The following is a 17,718-nucleotide window of genomic DNA, read 5'->3' on the forward strand; positions in this document are numbered from 1 at the left end:
ATATCTTTCTATTCTCACCCTTCTTTTTTTTTCTTTCGTTTTTTCGTTTTTTTTTCTTTTTTTTTTAAATTGGAGATGAAGATTTAAGAGTTTTAATTGTCATCCATATATGTCAGGGTTTTGCCTAACCAACATTTTTATATCCTGTCGACGAACGAAAGGAAAAAAATTGGCAGGTCACTTTTCTTATTCTTCTTCTTCTTGTTACTATTATTATTATTATTATTATTACTATTATTATTGTTATTATTATTACCATTACTATTATTATTGTTGCTGCTGTAGCAACATTTACAATATTAATACAACAATAGTAATTGCTAATGCGATGTCACCCGAGCAAGAATTACAGTTGCTGTATTTGTACGATGACGAAATTATAAAAAGGTAATTTTGTAGTGAAGAAATTTCTTTTATAGGCATTCCATCATCTTTATGCTTTATATTTGTTTTATTTCGATATGAGGTTACATTTAGTATACATATAAATTGTATATATTTTTTTAATTGATCATTTGTTAATTTAAATTAAATGGGATAAAAGTGTATGTATTTCTGAGTTGATATGGCATAAATCTCCACTATTGTATTAGGTTTCGAATTCAGTTATCAGGTTTGAAAAATTTATGATTGAGAGGACTTGTGTGTAAAAATAATTATTCAACTATTATTTTCCCAATTTCTTTTTTTTTTAGCTAGAGAGGAGATTTAAATCTCATCGCTTGTAGGAACTAATGCCGTATTTTTGAAATATAGTTTGTTAAAAAAAAAAGAAATTACATTCCAAACTCGTTTCGTAAATTTTTCTTTAGTTTACTTGTACTAAATTTGCATTGAATTATCAGAATTGTCGTTTATAAGTACTATTAACGCATTCATGTCAGAGTTGCTGTTAAGATTTTTGTCGTTTTAATTTGGCTATGTTACTTAATTTATCATGTCATTTATTTATTAAATGATGACAAGCATCTATATTTAATTACTGAATTGACTGGTGAAAAATTAAATTTTTCAATTAATCCATGAGAAACACTCGGTATAAACATCAATTACTCTTTCCCAGATAAAATAATTAGAAGAAAAATTCTTTGATTCTCATTTTATGTTTCACTGTGTTAACGTACTCCTCAGAAAATTCCGTAATATTGTAAAATACTCATGATAAGAGTAAGAGAATATCACTACTAGAGTGGAACTTAAGTGGATTAGGGATTGGAAGGATTCACATCAAAATTCATTTTTTCAGTAGCATTTTGATAATCTAATTGTTGTTGTTCTTCAGGATTGCGGTGCATCATGTGGAAGCTGTCAAGTTTGCCATACTTCTCAAGCCTAACGAATATGAAACCCTTGCTGAACAATATAATTTCAATTGGGTTACATTTTCATTAAAGCTATGGGAAAGGCTTTGGAACGCACCAACACGTACTCTTCTCTTTGACACCGTTCTCTCCTTCCTCTTTTCTTGTAGGTTTTATTGAAATTATAATTTCAATTGGATGCATTTTTTTAATTTTTAAAAAAAGATTTACAGTGGTAAGAGCTCTCAATTGTTCTTAATGTCTCTACCTAATGTTAGCAATTGCTATGCTGAACATTAGGTAGAAACATTAAGAACTATTGAGAGCTCTTGTCATTGTTGATCTTTCTTAAAAAAATTAAAATAAGTGGTTATACAGTATGCGATCATCGTAATGATATATCTTCGAACATTTACTATCGAATTCATCAGATATTTTTGGTTGATTTCGTTGGTCTACGTTCCATGATAAATCGGGACGGAAGTTGCGATGTTGTCATTTGCTTAGCCTATTGATTTTTTTTATCATGAAATTTGCATTGTACAAATTTTTTTACGTAGTCAAAGAAGTACATATATGTAGCTTAATATCTTAAAATTTGAAAAAAAAATTGGGGTTTTTTTTTTTTCCAAAGGTTGAAAATAAATATTTCATTGGAATTTATATTAATTATTCTGTAACAATTTTAGGTGATCAGAGGCTTCATCGACAGTTATGCACTAATTTTACAAGCAATTTGCTCAACTTTGTCGAAGTTCTAAAAAATTTCGATGGAATTTTTAAAAATATGAAACCTGATATTGTGTGCGAAAAGATTTCTTGCATAAGCCGGTATCATGCGAATTTGATGATGCCGGTGAAAAACATAATTGAGCGATCAGGTGAACTGTTATTTGCTGTTCCTCGTTAGTTTTTGAGAATTTCTGAAGTACAATAGGAATTAAAGTCGAATTCTATACTCATAATTGCTATGAAAGAGAAAATGTTATCAAACAGAAAATCACTAGTAAATAGTTGGGAGAACCTGTAACTTGATAATTAGGTAATGCTGCTTTTCAAATTTCTGCCGCATCTGTGCTCGAAACTTCAGGTTTAAAATTTCAAAGAAAGAGTGCATAATTACACTACTATTAATACATTGTTTTCGATACCACACTAAAAAAAGAATTCTTTATGAACCTACATTATTTCCGAATATTTATCTTAATACTGCTCTAACTAATAGTTGCATACCTCTTCGATGGCATACGCGAAGATGCAACTGTTGATGTTCATATGTTGATTTTTATTTTGTATTTCTTTGAAGGAGAAATATCTGCCAAGAAATACATTTTGCGAGCAATACTTGATATGGGTGAGGGAGCATTCCTGGATTTACTTGACGCATTGGCTGCTTGCTCTGATGTTGCTCATCATTTTGTAACGGAATCATATCCTGATTTTGAGCGATATTATCGTAAGCCGTTAAAAATATTTTCCAAATAAGAAGGATTAAATTTATAGATCAGTATCTACTGATCCTTTGAGCAGCGATTAGATTGGAAAGAGAATATAGCAATACAGTTAGAATTATGAAAACACTTTTAGCTTATAAAATAGTCATGTATGGCAATGGGTATACCGACCCAGCCGACGTGCTTGGTCATTCGTTATCTTTTAGCAGCTTTGTTCATTTAAGGATGATTGTTATCATATGCCATCGAAAGAATAGATGTTCGTCACTGTAAGAGATTTTTGGATATATAAAAATGTTTTTTCATTGACCGATTGATCAGAATATTAATTTTCATTAATTTTCCTTTCTTTTTTTTTTCGCATAACTATTCTTGTAATTGTACTTGGGATATGTTCTGACTGAAAATTTCTGCTTCTTATCCCGTTGCTATCATTTTTAAGATGTTTTTTATATAAAACATATACAAATATTGGAAAATGGAACAGTGATTGACTAGTAATTACATTTCTTAATCGACTGATTTCGCTTCAGGTTTATATCTTCATGAACGCGGGAAAACGCAAAGAGGTTTGGCTGATTGTTGCATTCATTAATATGAACCATATGAACTGCTCTTTGATGGCAATAAACTGCATGCTCTCTGTAATAAATCATTATTTGACTTCCTACACATTTAACATTATTTAATCTTCTGCTTTAAAACCTACGTTTTGAAATTAAATTGTAATTTTGTGGTTTTAAAGGAGAATTATACACAAATTATGGATTATTTTATTTTATTCAAACTTTTGCTTATGTTTTTCAAACCCAACAAGGAAGGTGGTCAACATATTTGTTTTCCACTGCGTTTCTATTAATTTAGCCTTAAATCCTGGCCGACAAATGAGTATGGCTATACCGGGAAGTTTCTGCATCTGGTTGAAATTTTCAATAGCTAAGAGAAGGGGCAAATATGGAATTCGTTGTTTGATTTATATTTGTCTTCCGTTTCATTTATTTAGCTGTTTTTTCATTCTTTTAAACTCTTCGGTGAAGTTATCCAGGCTTATCCTTTATTTTTATGCGAAAAATCTTCATGATCGCAATTATAAGCTACCACTACTTTTCATTTTATAATAATTTTCTCCTTGTATTTAAGCTTTCATGATATTTGGTCATTTTTGAAATAGTGATTCTAGATTTCACGTTTTTTGAGCAACGATCTAGTTCATCCTAAAACGGCGGGCTAACCTACCATCAACCATTCAACCCAAATCGATTCATTAAACACTGATCTTCCAGAAAACGAGATTGACTGAGGGAAATACACACCAATCTATTTTTTTCTTTCATCCATTTTTGTCTTCAGCTGCATCATATCAAGCATGCGTTCCATAATTGGCAATAGCGCTTTGGTATCTCGTTCTTACGATTCTGCTAATTATTTTTTCTTTTTTTTCCAGGAAAACTTTATTTCTGCGAATGTGATGTTCCAATAGCGAGTATTATCATGGAGTCAAGATCAGATAAACTGGACAAGGTATGCATGGTGGATTTACGTTATGAACATTTTCCTATCAGTGCATCAGATGCAGCCAAGGATGACATTTATGAAGGTTTTTGTTATTCCTTCCTAAATTAATTCTGATATTCAAGGAAAAGAATCCTAATCAGTCAATTATTTAATTATATCTCGGACCGGTCATTTCTGTGGATAATACTTCGCTGAATGCAAGAAATTTTAATGGATTGGATAATTTTCTATAGTTTAGGGGATTTTGTTGTGTGCGAGATGCTAAATACATTATGTGACAATGCGAAATGGTCTATGAGAGTATGTTATTGGATGAAATTTGCGAATAATAGGATAAAAAAATTGTGTGCATAATAAATTGTGGGAACTGGAGTAAATGGGACTACAAATTAGGAAAAGTTCTTTGCAGGCGAAGTCATCATTTTGCGAAAATATCAAGAAGAATTAGCGCAACCAGCTTATAATGGACGAAATACCTTAATTTGCGCACCAACAGGAACTGGCAAAACCGTGGTAGCAGCGTCGATCGCACGAAATCACCTTATAATGGGCAGGAAAAATAATTTGCATACGAAGGTGTTTCAAAATCTTAATAAATTTACAGTTCTTTTTCAAATTAATTTACAATTTCAATTTCATTTTTTTCCTTCTTTTTTTAGGAACATTATCCTGGAAATATTTAGTAGATAAAGAATTTTGGTTTTATTACATTCTCTCTAAAAAAAAAAGAGAAAAAAACAAAAAGGAACTCCCTTGTTTTTACAAGGAAATTTCAAGCAACAAGCTTTGCTACTGTTCCCATTATTTTCAATATCTTTGAATAGCTCATGAAAAATATTTGTGAGGTTACGTCAGAATGCCAAATTTTCCTGTTGCAAAGTAAATGATTACTGGATCTGAAGAAGTTGCCAAGAAAGTATTTCTGTTAAGGTCTTTTTATCTCGGGTAAATTTCTATTCGCTGCAAATTCAATATCAAGAGTAAGCAAAAAGTTTCAGATTTCTTTTTTCGTCACGAATACAACATTTCTGGAGCAACAGACAAAATGTTTTGAGAAATTTGTTGGACATCGTTGGAAAGTTGTTTTTCTGAGCGGTATAACGGTGAATACACCTATTGCGGAGACAATTGCAGCTTATGATCTTATCGTTATTACACCTCAACTTATTGTGTTAGTATTTCCACATATATTCATTCTTTACACTCTTATTCAATTGTTCATAGAAAGTCTAAAGATTTGTAGAATGACTTCCCAAACGCTCAAATAAGTTGATTCAAACGATGTTTACAAAAAATTCAAACATCACACTCCTTCCAGTACTGTTACGAAAAAAGTATTGTTTCACATCGAAAATTCGCGTAATTTACGAAGTGATGGATTATTGGGCTGTTTTGTGCACTACAAATTTTTACAGTATTCTCCGAGGTCAAACGCTGAGTTTTTAATCGAAGTGCAAATAGTATTGTTTGATGGCACAAACATTTCCAGCCTTTCTTCTATCATTTAATATTCCAGGAATCTCCTGAACACTTGTAATGAAGATAATGGTTTGCCCTTCTCGTTATCTTCATTTTCGCTTATGTTTTTCGACGAAGCTCATCATACAGATGGAAATCATCCTTACAATGGTATTTTCAAAATCCTGTCAATCACAATTATAATAGAGACACGAATTCATCCTCACACTGTCGAACTATTTAATTTAATTTCCAAGCACCGGAAAAATTATTCAGTATGCTAGTAACATTTTCCTGCTAAAAAATTTCTGTTCCAGTAATCATGAATAATTATCACGATATGAAGCATGCTGGTAAGGTTCTGGACGGGAAACGCTTACCTCAGGTATTATTTTCGAGAAGGTTTACCGTTGAGCTTTGCGCGGCGTATTGATATGTTGCATTATTTTGATATGAACATGTTGTTGAGTATGGCTCTCAATATATTGGTTGAAAGGCAGATTTAGTGGCACAGTAAGCTTTTCTACAAGATACGTGCGAAAAAGTACCAACCTAAATAATTGGTTGCTTTTGTCTTTCAATGTATTAGCAAAATCAAATTTCTAAAATTTCTTAAAATTGGAGTGTAGCTACTATCAATTTAGCTTTTAGTTGAAAATTTTGAAGCTAATATTTTGCAGGTTGTCGGCTTGACAGCTTCATTGGGTATTGGTAATGCTCAAAATACTTCGGAAGCAGTAGAATATTTTATTAAAATATGTGCGAATTTGGATATCACTGTTTTAAGTTACGTGCATGAAAACATCGATGAACTTCGTGCGTTTACTTCCATTGCTGCTGACGGTAAGAATTCCGCAAGGTTTTTTTGAATTCACTGGAAAATATCTTCATCTAAAACATGTTATGTTAGAGCATGTATAAAAACTGCAAGCAAAGATTACACTAACTCCTTTTTTGACATGTTTTGACACTTATAGTAGATTCGGTGATGCACTTTAATGCTGAAAAGCTTCTTTCGTTTACTATTATTTCAAGTCAAATTTCGAGGCTTTTCAACTTGTTATAACGTATTAATTAAGCTTTTAATTCTTCCATAAATTCTTTTGATTGCCTCAAGCTAGTACCAAATCTTTTGTAGAGACGAAACTGGTCGCATCCAATGTAACCACTTATTCAGTAGCTGTTGGTATCTTGGATCTCTTCAGGCGATTTGAAGGCATTTTAGACAGGATTGGTATATAATTTGGTTTAATTACGCAAAACTACCCGCTGATCCTCATTCGGCTTTGGAGCCGGTGAGGTGATAATTAAACCTATTGAGCTTTGCTCATGTTCTCTCCATTAAGCCATACCAATGCTTTAAATGTGTTATAGACCATTTCGCTTAGAAAACATAATATTGCTTTCATATTTGCATATGCATTTTTGGGAAGCTTCATTAAAATTTAAATCTACTGCATAAATTTTTGATCGAATTTAAATGATTTGCCTCCAGTGAATCACGAGTCAAAATTGTTTTTTATTAAACCTAATTTGGTTGGTATTCCGCGTGTTGTTCGTTTTAGCGAGGTCAGTTTCCATTTCCGACAAAATACATGAGCCTTCGAACCAGGAAATGCTCCGTAGATTGCAAAATCCACCACATGATAAGTTCTCGAAAGGTTGATTCTTGTTGTTAGCGTGTTAGTGTGTTTTAATAGTTGGAATTTTGGGTGTGGAAAGTTATCCATTCGCTAATTTTTTTTGTACTTTTGAATTGGACCGATTGTAGGAAATTTATTCAGTCGTCATTTTCAATATTTAAAATGCAAAGCATGTCTAAATATTCAGCTATTTCAGTATATGAAACGTGGTTTTCTCAGTTGTTGGTCAAATTTGTTCCCGTTGCAAAGCTTGAGAAGGAAAACCGTTTTCTTATAATGACGTGTTTACAATTCATTGGAGTATGTTTGTAAATGGTGTTATTGGACTTCCACTTTGATGCTTAGCTAAATACTTAGTATTTGATCTTTAAATATCTGTTTAAACATAATTCTAAACAACAGTACGTCTGTATTCCACTGTTTGAGGTGATAATTATTGTGAAAGTATAGTGTAATCACACTTTATTAGCATGTTTAAGGCTTCGAACAAATCGATAAAGTGTAGTTGTTGAGCAGCAAAAGCTGTACAAATATCCATAGTTTAGCTACAACAAAAACTTTGTCAATTAGTACCTGTATTTCTTTTTGCAACTTACATGCGATCGTATTTGGTATGTGGTTTGGTGAGGAAATACATTGCTTTCAATGTGGAACTACCGGATATGATAAAATTACATTGACAAACTCATCCTGCTTAGTTATAACAAAATGCTCTTTAATCTTTGCTTCTGGATTAGGATGAATTTGGAATTTCTGGATCAAATTATTTCAGATTTTGTTTCGTTCCTTGGAACATTATATTCATTTTCCTTCATACGTTGCCAAGAAGTATTTTGAAAATGAATTTAACCTTGTCCGACACACTGCAAATCAGGAACTCGTGGACATCATGCAAGGTTTTTTTTTGACGCATTAATTTCGCTTTTGTTCCAAGTTTACCTTTATCAGTCTAAGAAAGATTTTAACATCCCGAATGTAATTTTGAACATGTTGGATCTGATGGTTATCTTCCATTTTATTCGCTATTATTGAATATTTTTTACATCATTTTAGAATTAAATTGTTTTTTTTTTTGTTTTTTTTGTTTTTTTAATTTGTTTATTTATTTGTTTTGATTATAATTTATATATTTATTCATTTATATATTTATGATTATTATTCCAGTTACTAACTGTACCTATTTTCAGCATGTCCTCTAAAAACTGTTGTTGGAAATAACGCAGACAATGAACTATACAATGAACTTTTACGGTAATTTTGTCATCTCTTCAGAATTGAAAGTGAGACTATTTGAAATAAATTTTGCAAATGCTTCAAGACTTCATATTTTATCAGATAGAAGAAAGAATATTTAATATTGGCAAATCGAATTTTAGTGAATTACATGGTCAATTTGCTAAGCAGAAGGATGGACGTGCTATTGTTTTTGTAGCGACGAGAGATTTTGCGGGGCAGTTATCAGAAGAACTGAATAAAGATGAAAGTTTGCAGATGTTGGATATTAAATCGGATTTCATTACGGGTATAATTCGAAACTCTTAAAATAAAGCAAAAAGTGAAAGATCGCATGTTTTTATAAGTAAAATAAATATCCGTGAAGAATTACTGCTTTCAGAAACCAAAATAAAATTTCCTTGGATTCCAGAAAATCATGCTAGGTTTTCCTCTGATACGTGTATTGGGAACATCCAGGATTGATGCCAATTTCAAAATCTGACTCATTCGGCTATTTTTAATTCTGCTCAACTAACCTTACAAAGTTTAATTTTTTCATGACGAAATTTCGATAATATACTGAACTCAAATCCTAAATCGTCGTGGAATATTGTCAAAAGTCATTTAATTTTGTAGTTCGATAATGTTTCCCTTCTTAAAGAAAGTGGTAGGGAGCGGGATTATCTTGTTGATGAGCCGTCTTTTAAAGTAATGAATTTCGATTGCTTACAGTATCTAAATTTAAGTGTAGGTCTTCATAACAAATAAATGCGATAGATATCCTCTCGCATCCGCTCCCCCTTCCTTTCTACTTATTCTTTTTGACCGCCGCCCTAAAGAACCACATCAAGCTTTGAACTGTTTTTACACTTCTCATCACTTTTAACTTTGTCATTTGTTTAAAGGTATCAATGCATCAGGAGAGAACGGTGGTCAATCTATCAATCAACAGCGTGATATACTGGCACGATTTACGTCGGGTGATATCAAAATTTTATGCGCAACTTCAGTTGCAGAAGAGGGCATCGACATCCAGAAATGCAACCTTGTCATTAAATACGATTACGTAACCAATGAAATCGCACATGTGCAACGAAGAGGTTCGTAATTCAACCTTTGATTCAATGAATTCATCATCCATTTCGAAATAATTATTTCAGGCATACCGAGAAGTATTATAATATTTTTTTTTTGGAAGAGTGAAGCGTTGTAGTTATGGAATCAGGAACACCTTTATCACATCCTCATCTCTCATTTCTGTGATTCTGCAAAAAAATTTACCTGATGGCATTACCGCTAATAGTTACTTATGATATATGGATTGATAAGTTTAATCTCATTTCGACATAATAACAAAAAATGTGTTTTAGGACGAGGTCGAGCTGCAAATTCACGTTGTCTTTTGCTAACATGTGATCCGAAATTGCAAACTCGTGAGGAGAAAAATATCATTCGAGAGCAAATTATGCGAAGCGCTTTGCAGTTGATCGATCAAAAACCACCAAATTGGTTTCGGGACGAGGTATGAAAACCTGTTTCCGTATTTTTAGTATTTAATGGAAAAAAAAGATGTTTGGGGAGACGGATGACCATAGCAGGAATAACCATTTTCATATCTAACTCTCATCTTGTGTGGAACATTTCCATCGAAAAATTAGAGGAAAGATTTATACAGAAAACACTTTTGTTTATGCCACATGTCGACCAAAAATTAAAAAGAAAAGTGATTGAATGCGACGATTCGGTACTTTAAAATGTGAAAAATTCAGGTGATAAAACGTGCAGAACGAAACACTATGGAGCGAATCCGAAAAAAACTATTGCTGGATGAGAAGAAGTTTGCGTCAACTTCCAGCCGATACACATTATTATGCAAGTTAGTGTTGTTCTTGAATTTACTTTGAAATCGCATAAACTTGGAATAGAATACACCTCAATATCATTGGAAAATTTAACGCAACAGTGGACCGTATGTATCGATTTTTTGTCTTTATTTCCGGCCTACTGTTCTCATGACATATGTATGCCGATATCATTATGGCTAGTTAAAATCAATCCATCAGAGTAGCCAAGAAGCTATTAATACGAATTCTTCAGCACAGTCCTTTATCGTTTTTTGAGGAACGATGAGAGCTTGGAGTACTTTCTGAGCTCTTTAATATAAGAATATGCAAGATTAGATTATTGTATCCAACAAAATACTGGTGATATCCAACAAATTCGTACTAATAGTTGGGATATTTTGCTTTATTTGTGGACGAGACTTCGCCTTGTAGTAAGGGTTCATATTCATGTCCAAAAATACATATTTTAAGCAATTGGAATAACTAACAAATGTTCCTTATCCATTCCCAGATCCGTTTTAATTTTCAGAAAATGTGATGCAGTTATTTGTGATAGCAGTGACATCGTTGTAACACCCACCTACTCCCAGTATATTTGTATTTGTAAAGAAATTTGGAGTCGTTCGAATCAACGACCACTTCCAAAATGTGTGGTAGAACGAGAAGCTGGTTATCACTTAAAAGGCATTGGATCGGTATAATTTTGAAATTGTAGCATACCAGTTCAGTTTATTTAATTTGTCACTGGAAAAGCATTCCAAACATTTTTGAAAATTTAGCCTTATTTTCTATAATCCTTGCGTTTACTTTACTTTTTATAGATATGTTGTGTAAGTTGCAGTCAGCCATGGGGTCGTATTGTTCGCTATAACAGTTTTACACTACCTGTCATCGCCGCCAATGGTAATTCTTATAAGTGCTAATAGTCTGTAATTTTTAGAAACAAAAAAAAAAGCAAAGCTTAATCAAATGCATATTTCATGAGATTAAAAAAAAATACTTTATGCAGCTTTTGTTCTGGTCGCAGAAAATGGAGAAAGATTCCAAAGAAAACGATGGAAGCAGGTATCTCCATGAATTTTCGTTTAATTTTGATTAACTGATTTATTTAGAGATATAGGAAACACATTGAACAAAATGATTTTTTAACTGCTATAACCAAAGTTATGTTATGATAATATAATAGGCATTAATAATATAATACCATTATTACTGAAGGAACGGCAGTTCTCAGCTTGATCAGTTGCTTAAATACCTATTAGATAATTAGGTAGTTCAAGCTCCTTCATGATTCTTTACCCGAATTTATTTTTGAAGTTTGAATATCATGAAGGGATCACTGACTTCAGAATAACGTTATTTATCATGTACTTGATATTATCACTGCAAACCATGGATGTACATGGAAAATTTTTAGTTCTGAAGCTTTAAAAAAACCGACTTCTTCAGATAGTTGAAAACTTATTCAAGCCCCGGAACATCGAATTATACGATTATGCAACTATGCAAACTTCAGTCCCAATTTTGTCCGATTTCATTTCTGATAATTCTTGCATTGAATGTGCATTATAATTCTCACTGTAACTATAAGCCTCATGTATTTCATTGTTTTTGTATGCAAAATCTCGGACCAATCAGGTATTACAGTTATTAGTATGGCGATGCAGTGCTTCAGAATTTTATGGATACACAATTTACTTTTCAGTATTTTCAGTTACCTTCGGCTGATTCATGTCCTTTTCTTTTTTCCAGTCCATATATTTTTCTTGATTGTATCCAAAATAGGAGTAGGAGGCAGTAGATTCTACTGTCCGATATCCGATGCTTTCATTACCACGAGCAAAAGTGAAGCATTTTGTGTCTCAGGGCTTTAATAAAGGGTTTTAATTTCGCCTGTGCTTTTTGTTATTCACAAAGTTATGTGAAATGCTAATTGTTTCAGGATGAATATACATTGTTAATTCTACTACCCGCTCATTTTCTTCTCGTTTTTTCGTTCCTGTTGGTTTAATTTTTCTCAGTGCATAAAACGATTGATTTATAACGTATCCTCCAACAACTCATAATTTTGGCAAAGCACTGGCCTACTTGAATTTATAGATGTGATTGAGACCAAATTTGATAAGAAATGACTTGTTTCAGCTTGATAGAATGTTTTGGAATTCCCAGTCAGTAGATTAGGTAAAAACGGGAAAAGATTATGATCAGGAATGCGAGCAATAAAGTTCGTCCGCAACAAGGTGATTACGTTTCCAGCTTTTAAAAATCAAGATTTAAATTCTCTCCGTGCAATAGGGACATTCTCATTATCTAATAAACATCCCCAAAATAAATCGGCGGATCTTAAAATATGCAAAACAGTTTCGTTTAACCTTATTAATTCCGATAACCATATATACTGTGCAGGGACTGAAGGAACATGGATGGAAGGAAAATAAGCTTAGAAAATAGTGCTAAATAAATATGTGAAGTGGGGACGATATTTCATCCTTAAAGAAATCCGAATATTTTGAGGGAAAATCCCGAAAGTACCAGGCCACATAAATCTGCGGATGTGATTCCGATCAAATTCGATCCGTTCCAGTTTAATAGAGTAGATTAAGCATTTCCAAAGTGGACCGTAAAAAAAGACGAATAAACCAAAGTTAACTGAAAATATTGAAAAGCAGACTGTATATCCATAGAACTTTGAAACACTGTATCACTATACTAATAACTATAATACCTGATTGGTCCGAGATTCTGCATACAAAACAATGAAATACATGCAGGCTTATAGTTACAGTGAGAGTTATAATGCACATCCAATGCAAGAATTATCAGAAATGAAACCGGACAAAATTGGGACTGAGGTTTGCATAATTGCATAATCGTATAATTCGATGTTCCGGGGCTTGAACAAGTTTTCAACTACCTGAAGAAGTCGGTTTTTTAGAGCTTCAGAACTGAAAATTTCCTTGTATATTCATGATTTACAATGATAATGTCAAGCATATGGTGAATAAATTAATGTTATTCTGAAGGTGACGATCCATCATGACATTTAAATGTTTCGTGTATATCTATGGTTGAAAAAAAAAAAAAACCAAGCGAGAAATAAGTATGGTTCAAAAAAATAAGTAAAGAAATGGAATAAAAAATAATCCCTACTAATTTTTTGTGATTAGGGAGTAAACTGAAATATACTGATATCACAATAACTGCTTAATCAGTTGGTATGATCGATTATTTCCCTGACATGACAGCACGTAACCTCCAGGATTATAATAGATTCCAGTTAATGTATTCCCTTGTTTGATGCCATCAGTGTCAAGGAAAAAAAAACAAATGATATATTACTATACCCATTCGAAATAATAACAAAATACAACCTGAGAAGAAATGAAAAAAGTTCAAAAAAATTCCCAGGGTAAACCATCACCATAAACCAGTTGATCATCACTATCATAACCGCTGTATTCATAATCATCACTCCGATTTTCCGAAGTATTATAACCATAAAAATCACTCACATCGGATGGATATTCAATGCTGCTTGATAATTTACCAGAACCTAGCGAGGTTGAATGTACAATGACGTCACGGATTGCTGACGAATCAACATATTCTTGAATCTTCTGAACAAAATATTGCGTAAATTTCACAATATCATGAGAAATATTCAAATTTCCAAATTCAGAAAAGAAGAAAAAGTAATGCAAAGTAAGCATCAAAAACGACAAATAAACAAACCACTTCACTAGCGATTTCGATGCAAAATCGTCGTATATCGTTGGATTCCTTACGCTTACTGCCTCCGGTTTTATATGTGAATTCAATCACTCCGACATCTTTCATATTTTTCACCTTCTAAAATACAAAACAACAAAAGCATTCAAAGAAAATTTTTTTCCATCATATCGATATTGCTCATATCTATTTAACTTCTAGTCCCAGAATATAGCAACCAAATTTGCTCTGCTTACAGTCTTTTCTTCTACTGACCACTTGAAAGATGATGGTGAAAGCAAAGCATTCTGATCTCTCACCTTAAATTACTAATTTAATATCATCTCTGTGTATGCTATAATTTGACAAATCTCATGTCGCCAATTATCATAATGATCTTTTTCATCTGTACATTGATAAATTTGATGATTCTCTCTATCATTTCCTTTTATAAACTGATTTTGGAACAATTTCTATGGGAAAGTCTTAGGGAAAAAAAGAAAAAAAAACATTTGTCAATGCGTTACTATTTTTAATCATTAATTTGTTCAAATAGTATAAAAGCATAGAGTGAAAAAAAAAAAAAAAAGAAAATACCACGTTACATCCTATACGACCACTTGATGAATGATAGCATCGGTTAACTAAAACCTGATTTACAATCACTCTTATTGCGCCAATTCTTTTAGCTGTAACAGTTTCCGACAAGCCAAGACAAAGTCGTGCGGTAAGTGCTCGGGTAGTGAAGAAATTGATTGCATTCGTTACACGATTTCTTCGAAAGAAGAACGCCTGAAGTCAACTTTCAATTTTCGTTTGTCAAATCATTTCAATAAACTTTTCAAGAGAGAAAATATTTCGCAGATTATCGAAAATTAAACTTCCACAGTAGTGTAACCTTCGAATATTTCAGTCAACTGAATATGTGAATTTGTATGGAAAATTGACGATTTCATATTATGTGCATATCTAATAGGGTAATCTTATTAGTAGCAAGTCTAAATGAATTTTTTGAATTTCGAAGCTCAATTAACTTAAAATAAGCCCAATCAATTTCTCTTCCTCACACTATGTTCTTCACAAAACATTCATATTTTCGGCATTCCTAATGAGATGAGACAGTTCCGGAGCAAGATCTTCACAAAATTCCAGGCAATCATAAAATCATATAATTTAGGAATCACTCTGAAAACGAGTCAGTCAAATAAACTGGCAGAGTTGAATTCCAAAACAGAATTTTGCCAAATATTCGACCTTAAGTGCTACAGCGATACCATTAATTGTAATTTTTGAATATGATGGTATGATCGCCAATATTTCATCACGAATCAGATATGGCAAACATTGATCTGTAAGCGCTATCGGTTGGCTGAAAAATAGGAAAAAAGCTTGCAACGATTCTTTTTTGTGTACTGGAAAAAAAAAACTTGATGAAGTAATGAGAAAAACACTTACTTTTTTCTACATGCACTGTCAAGATCGATAACGAATTCCACCAGTTTTGAACTACAAGTTTCAATGATGCTGTCTGAGATAACACCCGATAACAGGAAAGCATTCTAGAAAAAACAAATAAGCTCAATTGAAAACTTTCATCATAATGCAGTACGAGATTGCGGCGTGAACTTTACCATATTAAAGCAATTTACATATAAATTAATTCGAATAACTCTGAAGATAATTTTGAAGACAGTCATGAAAATGAAAAATTGCTGTCTCATTGTCCTTAGAAGGCATTGGCATTTTTTGTCATTTTCTAATCATACAATCATCTTTCCTATTATTCTTTTTTTTGTAGTGAAAGACAGTAATGGGAATTCAAGACAAGTCAATATCAGAGTAATAGTTTAGTCATAAGATTAAAACAAAAGTCTTTTTCCAGTTGTGGTATCATTTTGCATGAAGTTTCTTAAATTGAAAAGAACAAAAGTGACTGAATCACCTGATGATAACTGATGCATTCTAAACAATAAGTCAGTGCAAAATTATAAGAATACTTGGAAATGAAGGCATAGTCGAAAATTTCCTTTTATCCGCATGCATATTGCTTGTAGAAAAGTGCATAAATTCTCCTCTGTTAAATTATGCAATTCACCTTCAAATACCACCGTATGAATAATCCAATCTTGTTTTGTAATTAATCGCAGAACTCTCTCATTTGCTGCTTTACCATATAATAATAGACAATTAATGCAGAAGAGATCAGGCACTGAAATAAGAATAGCATAAAATCATCAACAAAAATTGAAATTATCGTTTCATTTTAACCAAATCTTAAAAATTTAAGCTAGCATTAAGAAGAAAGAAAATCTCAAAGTGTAATAATAAAGATACTGACAAAGGATTCAATTAATAAACATCTTTAAAGTAGAATGATTTTATAAAATTTTATAGACATGGTCTGGACGTATGAATAACCATGCAACTTGGTACAAACGACACATTAATTCCTGATTACTAAATAGTATGATGGTGAAGCAAATTCTCTGTTTTATAACTCTTAAAACTTACCAAACCCATAGCATATATAATCTTTTTAACAACAAAAAAGCGTTTATGATCGTTATTTCTATATTTTATATTCTTATTGGAAAAGAATCGCTATTCACGATATGGAAAGGAATAATTCTCACTGACAAATTTATTAGCTAAGTCTATATCATTAAATTGTACATTTTTATACAAATGATACCAAAAATAAACTGGTAAAGACAAATGTTGATGCTACATACCAACTGGAAATGTTATCAATGAAAAAGCCTGTTGGATATTTTCTTCAACATTTGGAACATTTACTTGTCGTCCGAAATATGAATTTGCAACAGCTTTTAGTACTAACTAAAAAAAAAATTATAACAATCACAGTTGTGTCCAATGCAATCAATACACATTTTAACATATGAACTTTTTGAACTTGGGGAATGCTATGGATAATTTTAAAAGCATTTTTATGCACACGTAAATCTTACCTTCCCACTATCTTCATCTATTGCTATACTTAGTTTAGTGATTGCTTTACGCCTGTTCTTAACATGTTCTTCCCATAATGATTTCCAGTGTTTTGAAACAAGACGAAAATTTCGCAATTCCTTTGATGACAGATAACTCCTACAATTCTAACATTTGCTCTTCCATCAGTTACATCGTCAATCGATGCTATAGTAAATATTTCAGAAAATCTTCAAAAAAATGATTGGTCGAAAATAAATAAGTAAATAGACAGTACTATCTGTACCACTAGAAAAATTAATCAATTAGAAAACTTGTTGACATAAAAAGCTATTCTTAGGAAATTTTCAATAAGAAGTACAAACATTTGTCGACAACTACAACAAAGGAAAAAAATGTATATATATATATATATATATATATATTATAATTCTTAAAATAACCGATATAAAATAATTATGGTTATTCTGGGAAATTAACAGAACCAATTATAAATTTTATGGGATAATTCCTTAAGGTAAAGATTAATTACTACTGAGAAAAGTTTTAAGATGAGTTTTTATTCATAAGTACTATTTTTCATAATCATCCATCATTATCATATCGTTATTCATTTCATATTATTATTTTC

At 32.0% G+C, this 17,718-nt stretch overlaps 2 protein-coding genes across 2 annotated transcripts; one reads left to right on the forward strand and one right to left on the reverse strand.

Moving 5' to 3' along the window:
• Positions 1-266: 266 nt before the first annotated feature.
• Positions 267-12,330, forward strand: LOAG_06406 (hypothetical protein). Its single transcript, XM_020447137.1, has 24 exons — positions 267-387; positions 1,283-1,467; positions 1,991-2,182; positions 2,608-2,757; positions 3,289-3,324; positions 4,200-4,352; positions 4,680-4,846; positions 5,269-5,441; positions 5,787-5,899; positions 6,046-6,113; positions 6,409-6,571; positions 6,867-6,962; positions 7,294-7,389; positions 7,568-7,671; positions 8,144-8,267; positions 8,559-8,622; positions 8,748-8,893; positions 9,492-9,686; positions 9,957-10,108; positions 10,356-10,462; positions 10,960-11,125; positions 11,252-11,333; positions 11,440-11,495; positions 11,880-12,330. Exons 1-24 carry the CDS (start codon positions 329-331, stop codon positions 12,000-12,002), a joined length of 2,970 nt encoding a protein of 989 aa, XP_020302599.1. The 5' UTR covers positions 267-328; the 3' UTR covers positions 12,003-12,330.
• Positions 12,331-13,652: 1,322 nt separating this feature from the next.
• LOAG_06407 (hypothetical protein) lies at positions 13,653-17,454 on the reverse strand (the record flags this gene model as incomplete). The annotated part of the gene is made up of 10 exons (XM_020447138.1): positions 13,653-14,047; positions 14,163-14,279; positions 14,396-14,458; positions 14,736-14,930; positions 15,393-15,507; positions 15,594-15,697; positions 16,244-16,347; positions 16,871-16,976; positions 17,108-17,246; positions 17,402-17,454. 10 exons carry the CDS (start codon positions 17,452-17,454, stop codon positions 13,823-13,825), a joined length of 1,221 nt encoding a protein of 406 aa, XP_020302600.1. The 3' UTR covers positions 13,653-13,822.
• Positions 17,455-17,718: the final 264 nt, after the last annotated feature.

This window comes from Loa loa (genome assembly GCF_000183805.2).
Source record: "Loa loa unplaced genomic scaffold supercont3.67, whole genome shotgun sequence".
Taxonomy (NCBI): domain Eukaryota; kingdom Metazoa; phylum Nematoda; class Chromadorea; order Rhabditida; family Onchocercidae; genus Loa; species Loa loa.